The 17,764-nt window shown below is 59.7% G+C and overlaps 1 protein-coding gene across 2 annotated transcripts in view; it reads left to right on the top strand.

The window, feature by feature from the left end:
- GTF2IRD1 (GTF2I repeat domain containing 1) overlaps window positions 1-17,506 on the top strand; it is a 95,697-nt gene extending 78,191 nt beyond the window's left edge. For both annotated transcript variants that reach the window (XM_032872411.1, XM_032872410.1), the window contains exons 24-28: window positions 11,211-11,288; window positions 12,887-13,079; window positions 14,040-14,077; window positions 15,994-16,130; window positions 17,280-17,506. In XM_032872411.1, coding sequence (XP_032728302.1) covers window positions 11,211-11,288; window positions 12,887-13,079; window positions 14,040-14,077; window positions 15,994-16,130; window positions 17,280-17,348 — 515 coding nt within the window. In that variant the 3' untranslated portion in view covers window positions 17,349-17,506. The remainder of the gene's footprint in view (window positions 1-11,210; window positions 11,289-12,886; window positions 13,080-14,039; window positions 14,078-15,993; window positions 16,131-17,279) is intronic.
- Window positions 17,507-17,764: the final 258 nt, after the last annotated feature.

Raw genomic sequence — 17,764 nt, 5'->3', positions numbered from 1 at the left:
AGCCTCACATTGTCTTAGGGTTACCGTGGTAACCAGGCTGCCGCCCACCAGGGGTGGATAGGAAAAGCAAAACTGGGGTGGTGAAGCCCGTGGAGGGCTGAGGAGGCTGACCCCAGGCGGGAGGCAGCAGGCCCCAGAGGTGGGTGGTGCTAGGATCTAGAGGTGTCCGAAGTGTGGGAGGGAGGCCGGGCGGAAAGTTCTGGAAGAGCCCTGGTGGTACCCAGGCCCGACGCTGGGTCTCTGGCCCCGGGAGAGACATCCAGGGGCCCGTCGCACTTGGTGGGACCCGGTCGGTGTTTTAGCGCAAGGTGGCGACGGGGCTGGGCACGGTCCACGCGGAAGTGGCACTTGCTGCCACCACTCAGGCCAGTGAGTCGCCCGCGGAGATGGGCCAGGGGGCACACTGACCACTAGGAGACCTTGCAGAAGAGCCTGTGAAGGAACAGGGTGGGGTGGGGGGAGGAAGTGGAAGAATTTGCTGGTAAGAAGAGCTGAGAGCCGGGCCCTTCTGGGAGACACAAGAGGGATCAAGAAAATAACATTTTAGAACTATTCTCGAATTGCAGTGGCAAAAACGGGGAGCGGGGGGCGCCTTGTTGGGTAGTGAACTCCCCGTCACTGGGGGCATTTGAGTGGAGATTGGAGCCGCCATGTCCCAGCAGGAGCCGCCTTTGGCTTCACTGTCCCCTGCCTGGTGAGAGGGAGCCCTGGAAGGGCTCAGAGGCAAGGTGGTCACCCACCCCATCACTTCCCGGGCCTCCCAGCTCTGGTGTTCGGGAACCATGAGCGAGGGACAGACCCAGCCGCCCAACCCCAGCACCCTCCTGGGCAAACGCAGGGTCCCGGGGACCCAGGCCCATGTCCTCTGCTCCGGTCCCCGCCCCCCCAGCGGCGCGGCCCTCCCTGCCGGCTCCAGGGGACCCTCAGCCAGGAACCAAGCAGCAGCTCCCCGTTTTCCCCACTCCCCCCCCAACCCCAGAGCAGGGGCTCCGGGTCCCGGAGACAGAGCAGAGCTGCCGACTTCCTGTGTGACTCCAGGAAGTCAGGTTCGCCTGCCTGGGCCTCGGTTTCCCTCCTTGTAAAGCGGAAAGGTCCCACGCGGACAGCCAGGGCAGGGCGGGGAGGAGCGGGTGGCCCGGGCGGGGGCGCGCGGGAGGCGGCGCGAGGCGGAGAGGCCGGCCAGGCGGAGCGTGGAGGGCCTGGAAGGCCTGGCTTTGCAGCGTGGACTAGGCCCTGCAGACCCGGCCTTGGCAAGCTCTTCCGCTGACGTCCCCGCGGCCGGAGCCCAGCACCCCTGCAGGGCAGGGCTGAGGTTTCCAAGGGCTGGGGGGGGGGTCCTCGCTCTACCTCGGAAGTCCCCACACCGTCTGCTCCCTAAACTCTGCCCTTAGAAGGAGCAGCGGTGTCGGCCGCCTTCCGCTGAGGGAAAGGAGTCAGCCCGCTTGGCCCACCACACGCTCCCGGCTCGGCCCGAGAAGCGCGGCGGCGGGGTGGGCCCAGGGCCTCTCAGGCAGAGGGCTGGGGTCCTGTTCGCGGGTGGGGAAGGGGGCTTCCTGCCGCGCAGCAGCCGCTGTGCCGCGTGGGCTTCCTAGAAAAGGGGGCCGGCATGGGGCTGCTCTCAGCACAGGTTGGAGGGGGACGGGGACAAAGCGGGGGGCAGTGCAGAGTCCCCTCCGGCCCCCTCAGGAACCGGTGCCACCACTTCTGAGCTGCGTGATGGTGGATAAGTGACCCCGGGTCTCCAGACCCCTCCTCGGTCCCCTGCCTCCTCCCTTTAGCCCCCGAGGGTCATTTCCTCCTCGGGGTGGACACACACGCACACTCACATACACACGCACGTGCACACACACACACCTGCTCCTCTGGCTCCACCGCCCCTTCCCTGGGGCCCCCACACCCCCTCTCTCTGCTTCCGATGCTGTCCCACTCTTGAGAGCTCAAAATAAAGCCGTCCTTTCTCGCGTTTCTAAAGATATCCCCGTCCCAGCGCCAGCCACATGTTTCTCCACTTAATTATCTCTGCTTTTCTTTGTTAATTAGGCTCCAGGAACAGCCTCCCCGCTGCCTTCCCGGGGAGAGCTGGCATCTGCAGGGCGGGGCCCGGAGGCCTTTGTGGGCAGACGCCCGGCGGGGCTGCCAGGCCCCCGCGCTCTTGGCCCGCTGCCTCCTTTCTTCCAGGCCCAGCGGCGTAGGGGAGGGCGGAACGCTGTCGGGTCGGGAGGCCCCTACCCTTTCCTGGCCCGTGAGGACCTCGCTGGGTCCCCGCAGTCCCATCCCGCCCCTGACTGGGCTAGTCGTCCCCAGGCCCTGTCCTCCCGGAGCCCTGCCAGTTGGGAAGGGGGACCCTGTGGTTCCTAGAGCTCCTTAGGCTGAGGGCTCCCCTTGAAGGCAGGGGGGTGGGGGGGAGGCTTCAGACTTTTCTGCAACATTCCAGAAAGCCACACTGAAACTGGTTCCCAAGCTGGGACCACCCAAGCTCACAGGAACATTGGGGCTGGACTGAGATGGGCTCCGAGGGTCCCGGGTGCAGATCAGAAGTTCTCGATGGCCGATAAACGCGTCTCTGGGCCACAGGCGTGGGGGGGGCTCAGCGCACGTCGTTGACGGGGGGAGGGGGGGGACTCCGTCTTCCTGGCCTGCTAAGGACAGCTCTGGGGACAAAAGAGGCCTTGCGGTAGGAGGTGGGAGTAGGGGACAGGCAGCCCTTTCCTGAAGCCCGCCTCAGGCACAGAGAGCAGGACATTCCTCTTTGGGAGCTCAGGTGCTGGGCACTCCGCTGGGCTGGGTGCGGGGCTTTTGCTCAACACGAGTTTTTAAAAAAAAGAAAACCCTGCCTCACGGAGACGCCGTTCTGGTGTAGCTGCGGGGAATCACGCACCAAGTGTTAAAGTGTGTCAGATGTGCGCTCAGGGGAGGCAGGGAAGCAGATGGGGGGAAGTTGCGGTTATTTTCAGGGGGTTGCAACATGAACTAGGTGCTGGGCCCTCAGGGAGGGCGTCTGGGGAGTACTCAAAGGGGGAGGTTGTGAACCGGAGAGTGGCCAGGGAAGGGTAGTGCAGGCAGAGAGAGCGACTGCAAAGGCCCTGGGGTCACCTGCCAGGGTGTCGGAGGAAGCAGGTGGGGGAAGTCGTAGGAGATGAGGTGGAAATGGGGAGAGGAGGCAGACTGCGGGAGGCTGGATGAGAACGTTGACTTTTGGGGCGCCCTGGGCAGGCGCAGTCAGTTAAGTGTCCGACTCGATTTTGGCTCAGGTCATGATCTCGGGGTCCTGGGATCGAGCGGTGGTGGCTCCTCAGCAGGACCCAGCCCCCTGCCCCCCACAGGATTACAGATGCCACGCAAGGTGGAGGAGGAGATAAAGGTCCCCTTGCACGCTCTGTGATGTAGGGGAGCCCCGAGTTCCCAGGGTGCCGTCTCTGGGGTGGGAAACAGGAAGAGTGGCCCCAGCAGAGGGTCTCGGTTGCCAGGGGAGGGAGGAGGGGTTTGCCCCATGGACAACAACACCAGAGTCCTCAGCAGGCTTCAAGCAAAGGAAGGACGGGGTCCCCTAGACTCTTGAGAACAATCGATGTAACTTGCAGAGCCGAGAATAGTCTTGGGGAGGCCAAGTGGGAAGTTCTCCCGTCATGAGAGGAGCAGTTCTGAGGCCCAACTCGCCATGGGCTGGGCTTGCCAGAGGTTTCTCTGGGAAAGTGGCCCATCATGGTGACCGCCTGCATCGGTGGATGACGGGGACACATGGGGTTGGCACGGGAAACCCGTGGCTGCTGGGCTAGATCACCCCAACATGGTGGCTTGAAGCAACACGGGTATTTTTCCCCATGAGTTGCAGAGGTAAGGAATCCGAGATGAGTGGACGGGCAGGTCCCTCTGGAGGCTCTGGTCTTTCCCACCTTCTAGAAACCCCTCCTCCAGCTCCGAAGCTCTCACGCTGACCTCTGCTTCTGTTGGCCCAACTCCTCCTGCCTTTGACCTTCTTGCCTCCTCGGAAGGACTCATGATCACAGTTAGGGCCCACTTAGATAATTCAGCATGACCCCCGCATCTCGAGACCTTTACCTGAACCAGCCAGTGTCTTCTGTCGTGTAAAGAAACGTAGTCCCGGGCTTCCGGGGACTGGGACGGGGACAGCTTGGGGGGGGCCACGACTTCGCCTGCTCCGAGGTTGGAAGCAGCCGAGATGTCTCTCCTGGGCGACCAGGAGGGGGACCCCAGGGAAGGAAGCCCAGAGAAGAGGGACCGGTTTGAGGGAGCCGCGGAGAGGCCGCTTGGGGACGTGCAGAATCAAAGGCGTTCCGAGAGGCAGTGGGAAATGTGGGTTGGGGGTTGGGGCTGCAGAGACGGGGAGACGGATGCTCTTCCTTCCTTCCCCCATGCGTGGAAACAAGGTCCTGAGCAGCAGTCAGCACGGCCACAAGCCTGGGTTTGGGACACTCTGTCTTCATGCCAGCTGGTTGGAAGTTGGGGGCCATTCCCGGCCCCCGCTTACTCGCTGTGTCACTGGGCCAGGTAGCTTATCGCTCCGTGCCTCAGTTTCCCTGTCTGTAAAGCGGAGGTAGTCCCAGGGCCAGCCACAGAGGGTTGTTGGAAGGATTAAGGGGATGGACCCAGGCGGAGCTGTGAGAACAGTGCCCAGCCGCGCGCGAGACCTTGATTTCTCTCTCAGTCGCTTGGCGTTGGGCATGGTCGCGGGCACTAGGGCTTTAATCTCTTGGACACACGGGTGAGAGCCGACACGTTTCAGCGTGCGTGCGACAGGGAGCGACTGTGCTCCCGTGTTTGGCGGCAGCCTGAGCTGCTGTTGTACAAACACTGGTCACATCCTGGGAATCAGCCCCCGCACCCCAGGTGATGCCACAGAAATGCGTTCCCTGTGTCCTGGCTTCTGCAGCCGAGGGGCCAGATCTGTCTGTCTCTCCCAGGAGGGGCGCTGGTGTCCTGCTCCTGGTACTCAGGGCACGGTGTACCTGGCCGGTCCCGGCCCCAGGTCAGCCCAGGGCCTGCCCGGCCTTGGGTCAGTGACGTCAGTGATGTCTGGCGCGCATAGCTGGGACCTGGGAGGAAGGAACGGGAGAGGAGGGAGAAGGAGGTGATTTCCCCTGGGAAGGGCCATGTGCATGGCTAGAGCCAGGATCCCAGATGAACCCCCACAAGAAGACCTGGTGTTTGCCAAGCCTGGCTGGCAGGTTGGTACGAAGGACCCAGAGAAGGTGCTGGGCCGCTCTCCAAGGGGAAAGCAGTACCCAGGGGTCAGAGGGACTGGGTTTTAGTGTTAGTGCTGCCGATCACAGACCTTGTGGCCTTCGTGATGCTGAGTGAGCACCTTGACTCCTATGAGCCTCAGCATCCTTATCTGTAAAATGGGACCGTGTGCTGGAGGTCAGGCTTGTCGTGAGGCGTGAAGGGCAAATCTCCAGCCCCAGCAGGGGAGGCTCCAGCCAGAGAACCCTCTGTTCTAGACCTTCCGTACAGCTAGAGGTCTCAAAGCTGGGCTCCAGGGAGGGGCAGGGAGCACCCGACCAGGGAAGGGAGATGGACGGATGTGGGTGCAGAGCCCTGTCCGAGGAGACTAGGGAAGAAGGCAACCCTTGTCCCCATCCCCACTGGACCTCGAGCACTGACCAGATCAGTCCTGATCCCGGGTCCAGGACCCGCTCTACCATCGGTCATCCCTGCATGTGACGATGGTTCGCTTACGTTTTTTCTTCTGAGATCATTTTTCATCGCCAAAGCGTTGCAAAGATAGCCTAGACTCCCCAGATAGACTCTTTGACCCACCCAGGGTCGGCAGAACCGCGTACCTTTGTCAACACTAAGAATTCAACCCTGGTGGATACCATACGCTTAACTAAACCACAGGCTTTCTGTTTAGATGTCTTGAGATCCTCCACTAGTGATTTTTACATACCAGAGTGCAGGTAGCACACCTTCTTTTTTTTTTTTTTTTAATTCTTTTCGTTCCTATTCCTGCTCATGTGTCTGCTTGGTCAGCGATACTGGCAGTGAACCCCGGTGAGCCCGTTGCCATCAGAGAATTAAAACAGGGCAGGTAGGGGCGCCTGGGTGGCTCAGTGGGTTAAGCAACTCTGCCTTCAGCTCAGGTCATGATCTCAGGGTCCTGGGATTGAGCCCCACATCGGGCTCTCTGCTCAGCGGGGAGGCTGCTTCCCCCTCTCTCTCTACCTACTTGTGATCTGTGTGTGTCAAATAAATAAATAAATAATCTTTAAAAAAAAAAAAAAACAGGGTGGATAACATGCCCCCACCCCCATGTACTCCCTCATCCGGCCCTCCTCTCTCCCGGGAACAAATACAGCCACTCCCCTTATCCTCCCTTTGCCCGGTTTGGCTGCCCTGGGTCAGGCTCCTCCCCCAGTGGGCGTCTTATCCTCTTACATCATCACAAGAAGGGGAATCACAATACAATTAGATGTTCACAGAGAGAAATAGACCACATTCGCGTGACTTTCATTACAATACCGTACGTTGTCATAATTCGGTTTTACCATCATCGTTGTTCATCTCTTTACTGTGCCCGGTTTCTAAATTAGACTTTACAGTCCGTATGTATGTGTAAGAAAACGTCCAGCGTATCTAAGGTTCGCTCACGGCTCACAGGCTGACCCCTGAAGGGGCTCTGTGATGTGTAATATTTGCCGAATCTAAAATTGTTCCTTTTGCATGCTTTTTACTTTTTTTTCTTTTCTGAAGATGTATTTATTTCAGAGAGGGGCCGGGAGGGGACGGAAGGAGAGGGCGAGGGAGGGAGAATTGTCAAGCAGATGCCACACTGAGCGCAGAGCCCGACGTGGGGCTCGATCTCACGACCTCAAGATCACGAGCTGAGCCAAAACCGAGAGTCAGCCGATTAACTGACTGAGCTCCCCCGCCCCCGGGCGCCCCGCTTTTTACTTATATGAGCGAGGTGTGCCCTTGCGTGTCAAGTCTGGACTCGCTTTCCTCGCTCGGCCTTACGTAAGGCGACACTGACGTGTGACACCGCTCCGGCTCGTGTCCACTGCTTCGTGTGGTTCCAGCCGGCGACCCCGCACCTCTGTGGTCCTCGGCCACTCGGGGCGCTTGGTGGTTTTCCCGTTAATATGAGTGCCGCTAGCGCTCTGGACCCTATTTCCTTTGGCACGTGTAAGAAGTTTCTCGGGGGTGTGGGAGAGTGGGCACGGGGGCAAGGGTCCCCTCCCCACTGCCGTGGACGCGTGGCCTCTCGGAGCCACCGATGGAACTCCCGCTGCACCTGCACACCGGGCTGAGAGGGGTGGACAGGTGAAGCTGAGCGTGCCTTCCCTTTCTGGTGAAGGTCTGGAGCCAGGAAAGGGAGGTGTGCAAGCCGCAGGGCCCGGGTGGGGGGCATGCGGGGGCAGCTGTCCCGTCAACGTGGGGAGCCCCGTGGATATCCCCCTCAGTTCTCTTGAGGGTCTGCGTGACGCCTGCATCGCCCAGCCCAGGCCTCGCAGAGAGGAGGGGTCTCATGGAAGCGCTGGGAGAGGGGAGGGAGGAGTCGTGTCCCTCTGAGCAGCTTGTCCCTCAAGGCGGGCTCCTCCTGGCCCCGCACAATCCTGACGGTCCGTGTACAGACATCAGTCCGAGCTGCGGACCTCCAGCCAGTGCGGGGAGGCCCCCGTGTTCGGGGTTCTCGTACTTTGCTCCCGGGCAGAGGACTGTGGGGCCCCTGCAGTGGGCACCCGGAGCCTGCTGGTCTCTGATTGTGGACCCAGCTTGCCCGTGATCTAATAAGCCTGGTTGCGTTCTTCCCCCGGGCAAAATTCAGTTAATCCTCAGGCTAACAGACCGCAGATTAGAAACAGCCAGATGAGAGCTACTGGGGCTGCGGGAGTGACGGAGATCAATAAGCTGGAAGGAGCAGGGGTGGGGGAGGGGGCAGAAATGCTGACAGGGTGGGCCTGTCCTCGAAGGGGGTCCCTGCCGGGGGAGAGGGGTGGAGGGGGTCCAGGTCTCTGCTCTGCGGGGGCAGGTGCAGGTGCAGCACTTTCTGGCCCGGGAGATCCCAAGGGGGACCTCTGGTCCTCCCCGCCCCACTCTACCCCACCACGTGCTACCTAAGAAAGGGGTACTCGATGCATTTTAGTAAGTGGCCTGCCCAGAATGGGTACGACAAACCCGGGGGACTGGAGAGAATAAGCATCCGTTATCCGGAAGTCTCCTGTGTGACGTTTAATTCCCTGATACCCCAGGATAACGAAAGCATTGACCTACGAATAGCGTCAGCGACAACCTGATTCTGGTGACGGGGCCTTTGGCTTTTTATACGTGACATCAGGGGATCCCCAAGGTTTCCCGGCTGAGGGATGTGGGAACAGGCCCAGAGAGGTTGAGTGACTTTCCAAACATCACATAGCATTAGGGGTAGAACCAAGATTGCCTGCGGTCTGCCCAGCCAGGGACCCCCCCCCCGTCACAGGCCCTTGGGGACCCCCTTCCTCCCCAATGCATGTAGGCATTCAGACAGGTGCCCTGGGGGACCCACACTCCACGTGGGTCCCTAAGTGTGACATCTCCAAGTGGAGAATGTTCTGAAATGTCTGCAGACTCTGGCGTCCTTTATAGTCAGTCTGGGTTCAGGGGAGCTCAGACCGCTCCCCCCAGAACAGGTTTGGTGCCAAACCTTTCCACACGAGGAAATCCAGCGGTTTGGAGAATCGTTCAAGGTCACAAGCTAATAACAGAGGGTTTGAACCCCAGCGGTCCGATAGCGGAGTAAATAAACACTCTTACCTCCCGGGCGCAGGGCTTGCCCTTCAGACTGGGTTTATGGCCAAGGCCCCACACGGCCCCACAGTGGCTGTGCTCCCTGCCCTACCCTGTGTTCCCGGGGACAGTTTCCTGGGTTTGTGTTGCCCACATGCAGACCAGACTCAGAGGGGACGGTTCCCGGGGGCCTGTCCTGCCCCAGCCCCGGCTAGCAAGGGCAGCTGCTCCCCCCAACAGTTCTGGGGACAGTCCCTGGGGACCAGCAGGCCTGGCCACAGCCTCTCCCAACGGTGAGTGTACAACCTGTGCGACCATGGTGGCAAGAGCCTGGCTCTGTCACAGAGGGGTCTCGTGACCTGCCTATGGCCGACCTGGAGGGTCACCTGGCTGGGCCACCCAGTCCAGCAGGGAGCCTGGCTCTCCCCGTCAGGGCTGGCAGGGACACAGTGGGGTCCTCGCTCCGCCTGTGGTTTCCTTTGCCCACACTCCTCGAGGAACTGCCTCTGGTCTCCTCTGAGCACCCAGACCGGGCAGGGGTTCCCCCACTCCAGCCCACGACAGAATTACCCTCACCTGTTTTACTCCAAAATGTACCCTTTAAGAAAACATGGAACTTCCTTCCTCCAAATTAAATAAAAACCAAAAAAAATTTTTTTAATTAAAAAATGAATAAAAACAAAGAGCAGGGAGGAGCCAAGAGGCATCCTTTCTGAGGCCTGGCACTGTGCACATAGGAGGTGCTGAACACCCAGCAGCAGCACCTCCTCTGGGAAGCCCTCCCTGATTCTCAGCTGGGTTAGGATCCCCCCACCGCATGCCCTGCACTGGTAGTCATCAAGACCAGTGGGTCACTGGCCACCCAGTGTCCCTCCCAATCCCCTGCTTTAGACCAGGCCATCCTTCCCTACCCCATGGGTGCCGCCGGGTCTGTGAGGAATCCTGGCCCCAGGGAAATGCCAGGGGGGGAAGGAGGGAAATGGACAGCATCTGCCCACTCCCCCACAGGCTCTGGGTGGCCCTTGGGCCCAGGAGTCTGTCACGTTGTCCACTCAGGACCTGGAGAAGGGTCACATTGACTCTTGCCACTGTGAGGTCCTGAAGACTATCTAAAAAGGCCGTGTTGGGGGGATATGGGGAGGAGGGGGGCTCTCAGGGGGGCTGAGTTCAGTGCCTTGGCCTGACTGATGGGACTGTGATTCCCAGGGAGGGGGACACAGGAAAAGGGTGTTGTTATCTGGGATGCCTGACGTCTGCAGGGTCTCAGGGACACCCAGGTGGCTGGAAGGTCATGGTTGAAGAGACACATGTAGAAACTCAGAGATATGGCAGATCTCGTTCCAGAGTCTGGAGCGTAGGCATGACCGGGACCGCACAGGGCACAGGGTGGTGGGGGAGGGAGGGGCATCGGGAGGCCGGGGCGGCAGGGACAGCAGGCAGACTGGGGAGGGAGGCCCGGCCTGCCAGGCGCAGTGCCTGCGTTGGCCTCTGAACTTGAACTAAGTTCTGTGAGATTTTCCGGATTAAAATAGGAATTGTTTTTCTCCACAAACCCATTCTGTCTGCTCTAGCCCGCATCTCCCAGGCCCTGGCTCCCTGCCTGCTTCCGCTCCACCCTCTGCCCCCACCCCTGTCTGCTGGAGGCCCTGCCTGCTCAGGGCACCCCTCCTGGATATCCAGCCCCGGACACAAGCCCGCAGGCCCCTCTGTCCCAGGACCCTTGAGTCCCATCCCCATCCTCCACGTCCCCCAGCCAGCTGGCCCCCTGGGCCCTGTCTCAGGACTCTCCCAGCTGCTCCTTTAGACCCAGAACAGGGGTGAGGGGAGCCGAGGGTCCAACAGCAGGTCCCTATGGAGGTCTGCCCTGGGCCCTGGGTGGGGAGCGTGTGCAGACCCCCTGCTCTGGCAGCGCACCTGTCTCCCTGCTCAGGAGCCTCTGACTCAGGATCCCCCAGCAATCAGGGCAAGTTTCCGACAGCCCAGCTCAGTCTAGCCCCCATGCTCCAGCCACGTCCAGCAGACCGGCCTGGGCCAGTTCTTCCCACCCCACCTCACCCCATCCATCCATCCCAAGTCCCCTGCCTGCCTTCCGAGAGAAGATTCCAACAGCCTGCTCCTCCAGGGAGCCCGCCCAGATTTGCAGATGGGGGTGGGCACCCTGACTCCTGCCCCGGGTCTCCCGTCTCACTTGAGGGTGGGCACTGTGAGTGTGTACCACCCACACTATGCTGGGAGTTCCTTCCTCCAAGCAGGTCCCCTGCCTCCCCGGCCTCCGGGTGCTCCGGGTCGGACACGGGGGCCGCGCCGGGGAAGCTGTTCTGGGCAGGGGGAACGGATGGATTGGAAAACAGACGACTGAAGCCAGAAACAAGGGTGCCTGATACTAAGCTCCGTGGGCGGGGCAGAGTGGGGGTGTTGACCGCCGGGAGCCCGTCCAGGGGCTGGCCCGGGCCGACCTTCACGGCCCCCTTGTCTTCCTCTCGTAGATGAAGATGACGCGAACAGACTCGGGGAGAAGGTGATCCTCCGCGAGCAGGTGAAGGAGCTCTTCAACGAGAAATACGGTCAGTGCCTGAGGAGTGGGGTCTGCAGGGCCGGGTCTGTGGGCCAGGTCGGTTCTGCGGGGCCGGCCTCCCTCTACAGCCAGCCCTGCCGCCTCCAGTCCCGCCCACCACCCCCCCCCCGCCCCTGCCAGCTGCCCTGCCCATGACTGGTGGGAGCTGACCCCTCACTTCCCCGTCGGAGGAAGGGGAAAGAGCCCATCTGGGACGCCCAGGGCGGTGGTGGCAGTCAGTGATTCCACTGCTCTAGGGCTGGGTCATGCGGCAGAGGCCATGGTCCACGGCCAAGTGCTGGTGAGCGCACCTGCCCAACACACGTTTAGCTCTGAGGACTCCAGGGCAAGGGGTCCAATCCCTGCCATCCTGGGGCTCTGAATCTGTGCAGGGAGGTGGTCACGGAGTGGGTTAGGGCCGTGCCATGCTAGGGGGAAGGCATCCAGGGTGCCAGGGCACAGCCCATATGGGGCAGTTAATAATACGGTTCCTGGGCACCCAGCTGGCTCAGTGGGTGGGGGGAGTGTGCGACTCTCGGTCCAGGGTCGTAGGCTCGAGCCCCACATTGGGTGTAGAGAATACTTAAAAAGTAAATTCTTAAAAATAAAATAAATTCTTAAAATAATAATAATAGTATGGTTATAGTCGAGATTTTTAGGTCACTGAGTGCCAAGCTGTGCTAGATGCTTTACTTGTGATAAATTCAGTATCATTTCCATTTTGCACTGTAGCAGGGAGACAGTAATAAAAAATATTTTTAAGTAGAGTTTAGGAGAGTGATAACAGAGAAGACAAAACAGGAGCAGGATAAAGGGTCGCGGGCCTGGGGGGTGGGGCAGGAAAGCCCCTGGGAGGATGGGATGAGTTAGCTGATGCTCAAATGTCAGGAGAGGACACGCGTTCCAGGAAAAGCTTACGGGGCGGCGGGGACAGCTGGGTGACTGGGGACCAGCAAGGAGGCCAGAGGACCTGGAGTAAGCAGCTGGGGGAGGCCCCAATGCGCGGGGAGAGGCAGGCAGGCCTACCAAGGAGTTGGGGTTTCGTCCTGAAAGTGACAAGCGACTCTGCTGGCCGTTGTTGGGGTCATCTCTGTCACTTGTCATCGTGACATCAAAATTTGAACAGGGATGAAGGCGGGGAGAACGGCACTGGTGACCCGCCCGGTCACCTAGAGCCAGCCCGTGTGATCGCCAGCCGTTGGCCAACCTGACTTCCTCTGCGTCCTCAAACGCGCTTCAGAATCTTGGAAAACACACCCAAGACACCCCATCCTATCACTCATAAATAATTTATGATAGATTAATATAAGTATAAATAATAAGGAAGGACTTTGTAGTTTTTCTGCCGTGGGTACACACACCTGTTGTACCAGGTGGGCGCGCTCAAGTGCCTGTTTCATTGTCAGTGCTGGGTATTAGATTTATGGTCTTGCTAAGCAGATTTTTAAAAAGGGTGTGTATTGATTTTTTAAACTCTGTAGTGCGGTGGCCACGGAGCTGGACCACGCTGGGATCCAGCCCTGTCCTCGGAGGGCGTGGCCTCCCACGGGGGACGTGGCCTCCCACGGGGGACATCTTCCCCTGGCGCTGACCCACCGTGTCTTGTAGGCGAGGCCCTGGGCCTGAACCGGCCTGTGCTGGTCCCTTACAAACTGATCCGGGACAGCCCGGATGCCGTGGAGGTCACGGGCCTGCCCGACGACATCCCGTTCCGGAACCCCAACACGTACGACATCCACCGGCTGGAGAAGATCCTGAAGGCCCGTGAGCACGTGCGAATGGTCATCATCAATCAGCTCCAGTGAGTGCCCCCCCGCCCCCACACTCAGGGCAGGGTGGAGGGGGCAGAAAGAGCAGGGACCGAGGGGGGGAAAGGGTGGAGAGATTCCCAAAGCTGTCGCAGCCGGGGGACAAGAGAGGCAGAGATAGACGCACAGATGCCTCTTCCTTGCCCAGAATCCGGGAGACAGGTAGCTTAACACTCTCATCTTCAACGAAAGGAAACCACTCCCCAGAGCGAGGAAAGGGCGGGGGTCAGTCCTGGTGGGTCAGCTGGGAGGCAAACCAGGCTCTCCCACTCCATCCAGCTCACTGGAACTCAGTACGACACACGTTTTCACGGTTCCTCAGGGCTGGGAAGTCCGAGATGAAGGTGGTGGCAGGTTCAGGGTCCGGTGAGGACCCGCTTCCTAGTTTCCGGATGACCCATCTTCTCGGGGCGCCTGGGGGGCTCATTTCGCTTCAGCATCCAACTCTTGGTTTCGGCTCAGGTCATGATCTCAGGGTTCTGGGATCGAGCCCCACATCGGGCTCCCTGCTGAGCAGGGAGCCTGCTATCCTCCTCTCTCTGCCTGCCTCTCTGCCTACTTGTGATCTCTCTCTCTCTCTCTCTCTCTCTGTGAAATAAATAAAATCTTTAAAAAAAAAAAAAAAGTCAGTTATTTAAAAAAAAAATTAAAAATCAGAAAAAGTCAAGACTACAAATAAATTACCACATAGTCACTATATGGCTATAGTTAAAAATAGTTGATTGCATATTTGGAAATTGCTAAGAGAGTAGATCTTAAAAGTCCTCGTCACAAGAAAGATTTTGTGGGGCACCTGGCTGGCTCCGTCGGTAGAGCATGTGACTCTTAATCTCGGGGTCCTGAGACCTGGAGCATCTCCTCTCATGAGAGGTGTAGCCTCTTTTCAGGGGCAGGTCGAAGGAAGAGGGAAAACCCCATTTTTCTAACCGCCACCTCATTTCTTTCTCTTTCAGACCTTTTGCAGAAATCTGTAATGACGCCAAGGTGCCAGGTAAGGCAGAGGCTGGAAAGGCCACCTCTCTGCCTCTCGGGGACCAGGGTCTGTGGGCAGATTGGGTGCAGGTGCCCGCCAGGGGTGGGGGACAGGTGCCCAGCCACGGCCCGGCTGAGCATGTCATATGAGCCGGAGATAATGATGGGCAGGTTGGAACGGGGGGGTGGGGTGGGGAAGGAGTGCTGGTGGGATCATGGAACCCCCCTGGGGAGGAGACAAATGCAGGGAGGTGACCCACAGGGGGAGGCAGCCGCGTGGCCGAGACTGGCTGCGGGTTGGTGGTTGGGGGCACCCCACTGTCCTTCCTGCATTTGCAGAACACACATCTGCACCAGAAACTCCCCTAGAACCCTTGAGCACACAGGAAGCTGGGAGACCGTCCAGCAGACAATGGTTCCGCCTGAGAAGATGCACTACGGGAACGGGGCTGTGTTCCCGGGGGTGACTGGGAGGCACGGCTCTGGCCACAGTGTGCTGCTGGAAAGCTGAGGCCCAGAGAGGGGAAGGAGCTTGGCGGGCCCATGTGGGGGACTTGGTGGCCCCCTCGAGCCATCCGCCCGAACTGCAGGTCCAGCAGGTGCCCAGTGGGGACTGTGATGGGCCCCCCATCCTGGCCTGAGACCCGAAGCCCCATCTCCAGCTGGGTCCAACTGGAACGCCACGGCCTAGGGTGGCACAGCCCGGCCAGGAGCCAGCCTCCCTCTGACCTGCGCTGATCACAGGGGCTGGGCGGGGCACCAGACTCTTGGGTGGGGAGGTGACGGGTTTGGGAGCTGTTCCCAGGTCGAAGGCAGAGATGCAGAAGGCCCCACGGAGGAGAGCCGGGGCCACGTGCTCCCAGGGCAGATGCCATGACTTGCGTCCACCACTCCCCCTACCCCACCATGGCCATCTTTAGGGTTTTCCAGGCACCCCGGTTGGCCGTGACCCTGGGCCAGCACCTCTGCCTTCCTGTTCATGTGGGGCCCCCTACCAAAACCCCTTTCCTCCGGCCCATTCCCTGAGCTCCTTCCGCCTCCAGTATCTTCGGTTTCCCAGGATGTCTGTCTACGCCCTAGTCACAGACCCCCAGCCTCTGATTTGTCTTCACCAGCTGGACAAACAGCCACCTCCTCGGCCCAGCCAGCCCTCAGGCTGTTATTAGGGCCCCGCTGGTTTCTACTCCGTGAACTGTCCGCTCAATCTAGCACCAAACCCTCCTTGTGTGACACGCAGTTGCAAATCTATTTTCTAAGTCTCACGTATTCCTACCAATTTCATTCTGCAGCAGCAGGGCCCCAGCTGAGTCCTGCCCCGTGCTGGGCTGGATGCTGGGCTCTTTGATACACAGTAATCTCCTCTGACTCTCACATCACACGGTTTTCCCCATTTGGCTCAGAGAGGTTAATCGATCTGCCCAGGGTCACACAGCCAGTGCTGGCAGTAATGAGAATTGGAATCTGGGACGTCTGACTGGAAACCAATGTCACCTGTCCCAGCAGTCTCAGGTCGGCGTCATCACACGTCCACAGTTAACAGAGGAAATGAAGGCACAGGGCCAAGTGACTTGAAGTTCTATTCTCCAGGACCTGAGGCCAAGCCCTTCATTGCAGGATGCTGGGCCCTGGGAGTTCTGGGGCGGCCAGCCCCTCCCCCGCCAAGGCTGGATGGTCTGGGGATGGTACAAGGGGGACCTGGGCCTGAACTGAACCCACTCGGGGAGGCATACCCGGGGCGTGAGGCTCGTGTTAGCAAAGGCAGGGGACCCAAGGGGCTGTGGGGCCTGGTTAAGGTGGGAGGTTGGAGGGATGCGCCTCAGGGGCCTGGGGGGTTCTGGAGCCTTGAATGCCGAGAAGGGGGCTTGAAACCTGAAAACAAAAGCCTTCTCCAGAGGGGTTCAACGCCGAGACCCAGCGCCCCTTTTCTCCCACCAGCCAAAGACAGTAGCATTCCCAAGCGCAAGAGAAAGCGGGTCTCAGAAGGGAACTCCTTCTCCTCGTCCTCCTCATCTTCCTCCTCCTCGTCCTCTAACCCGGAGTCCGTGGCGTCCACCAACCAGATCTCACTCGTGGTAAGGTGGCACCGATCCTGACCTCCCCGCCGCACGCGGGCATGGCTGTCTCCTCTGGGGCGTGCGTTTGGGATGCAGGGAGATGCTGGGCCCTGAGTGGGGCTCCACAGCCTCAGGGCTGTAGACACGTCCGCCTGATCTACTCAAGACAGAGCCCAACCCTGTCACCGGCTGCTCATGCCCCCGCCCCAGGCAGGATGTCACACCCCCTGGGGCAGGTGGGCGGGTGAGAGCCCCCCCTGGAGAGGGTAGGGGACTCCCCTGGGTGGTGCCAGAGCAGGACCCAACGCAGACTCGAGGTTCCCAGGCCGTCAGAGGCTGGGTTCATCTCTGTGCTCCCCTCACGGGCCCCGGGCCTCACCACAGCCCTGTGAGGTGCAGGTGTTACCCGCAGGGTGTGGAGGAGGCAAGCGGGGGTCAGCGCTGGTTGACTGCGGCCTCGCTGTGGTCAGCGGTGGATGGAGGACGCCACCCACAGCTTCCTCCTCCTCCCATCCCGCCGGGGGCTTGGCTTGGGTTGTCTCCCCTCCACGAGGAAAACTTCGCAAGGGGCACACACGCTTGGGAGGTCTTTCTGACTTCAAAATACCGGCTTTGAAATCCTGAGTCCAGCGGGGAGAATAGTGGGACGCCTTAAAAAATTATGTGGGGATTTATCGTTTGACCGTGCCTCCCTTTAACCCCTTCCTGGGGAAAAACCCCCCAAATTCAGGCTATCCCATTCTCCCCACCTAGGGGAGCCTGCACAGGGTCCCCAGCTCTTCCCACATCCCAGATCCTTGTGTGGAAGGTCTTGGGGGCCAAGCAGAGGCGGCCTGGAGGGAGAGGGACAGACTCTTTGGGGCATAAGGCCTGGAGAGCCGACAACCTGTTCTGAGCCACTCCTCAGTTTCGTCCGGTCCACAGAAACAGCCCCTGGGACACAGGTAGGAACAGGTCGGAAGGCCACAGCCCGGGCTCCCTGGCCCCTGGTGAACTCTGTGACCTTGGACAGGTCACGTCCCCTCTCTGGACCTTCAGCTGGACCTTCAGCTGCCTCCAGACGAATAGCATCTGACAAGGCCCTTCAGAAAGCATTGCTAAGAGGTCTGGCGGTCTTTCCACGTCACCTGGAGTCCTAACGCAGACCCTTTGTCCCCCTGTCTCTAGCAGTGGCCAATGTACATGGTGGACTACGCCGGCTTGAACGTGCAGCTCCCGGGACCTCTGAATTACTAGACCTCAGTGCTGAATCAGGACCTCACTCAGAAAGACTAAAGGAAATGTAATTTATGTACAAAGTGTATATTCGGATATGTATCGATGCCTTTTAGTTTTTCCAATGATTTTTACACTATATTCCTGCCACCAAGGCCTTTTTAAATAAGTAAAAAAAAAGAAAAAAAAAAGCATGGCCCTCGCTCATAACTTTTTTGCGTGTTCTCGTTTGGAATTAACAAGTGCAGCTGTCACTGGGACAAGGTCAGGAAACCCGGCCCAGACGCCTGCCAAGGTCCCCCTTCCTTGCCAGAGCTGGTGCCCGCCAGAGCGGAGGCGGTGTCCCTGACCACTGGGCCCTGGTGTCTGGGGACAGACTTCTCTCATTTCTCTGCTGCTGGGGCCCTGTGGCCTCCAGATGAGCTGCCACGGGAGGC

The sequence above is a fragment of the Lontra canadensis genome, unplaced genomic scaffold, assembly GCF_010015895.1.
Source record: "Lontra canadensis isolate GAN:19392208 unplaced genomic scaffold, GSC_riverotter_1.0 scaffold45, whole genome shotgun sequence".
In the NCBI taxonomy this organism is placed as follows: domain Eukaryota; kingdom Metazoa; phylum Chordata; class Mammalia; order Carnivora; family Mustelidae; genus Lontra; species Lontra canadensis.
This window is presented reverse-complemented; position numbering and strand designations above follow the sequence as displayed.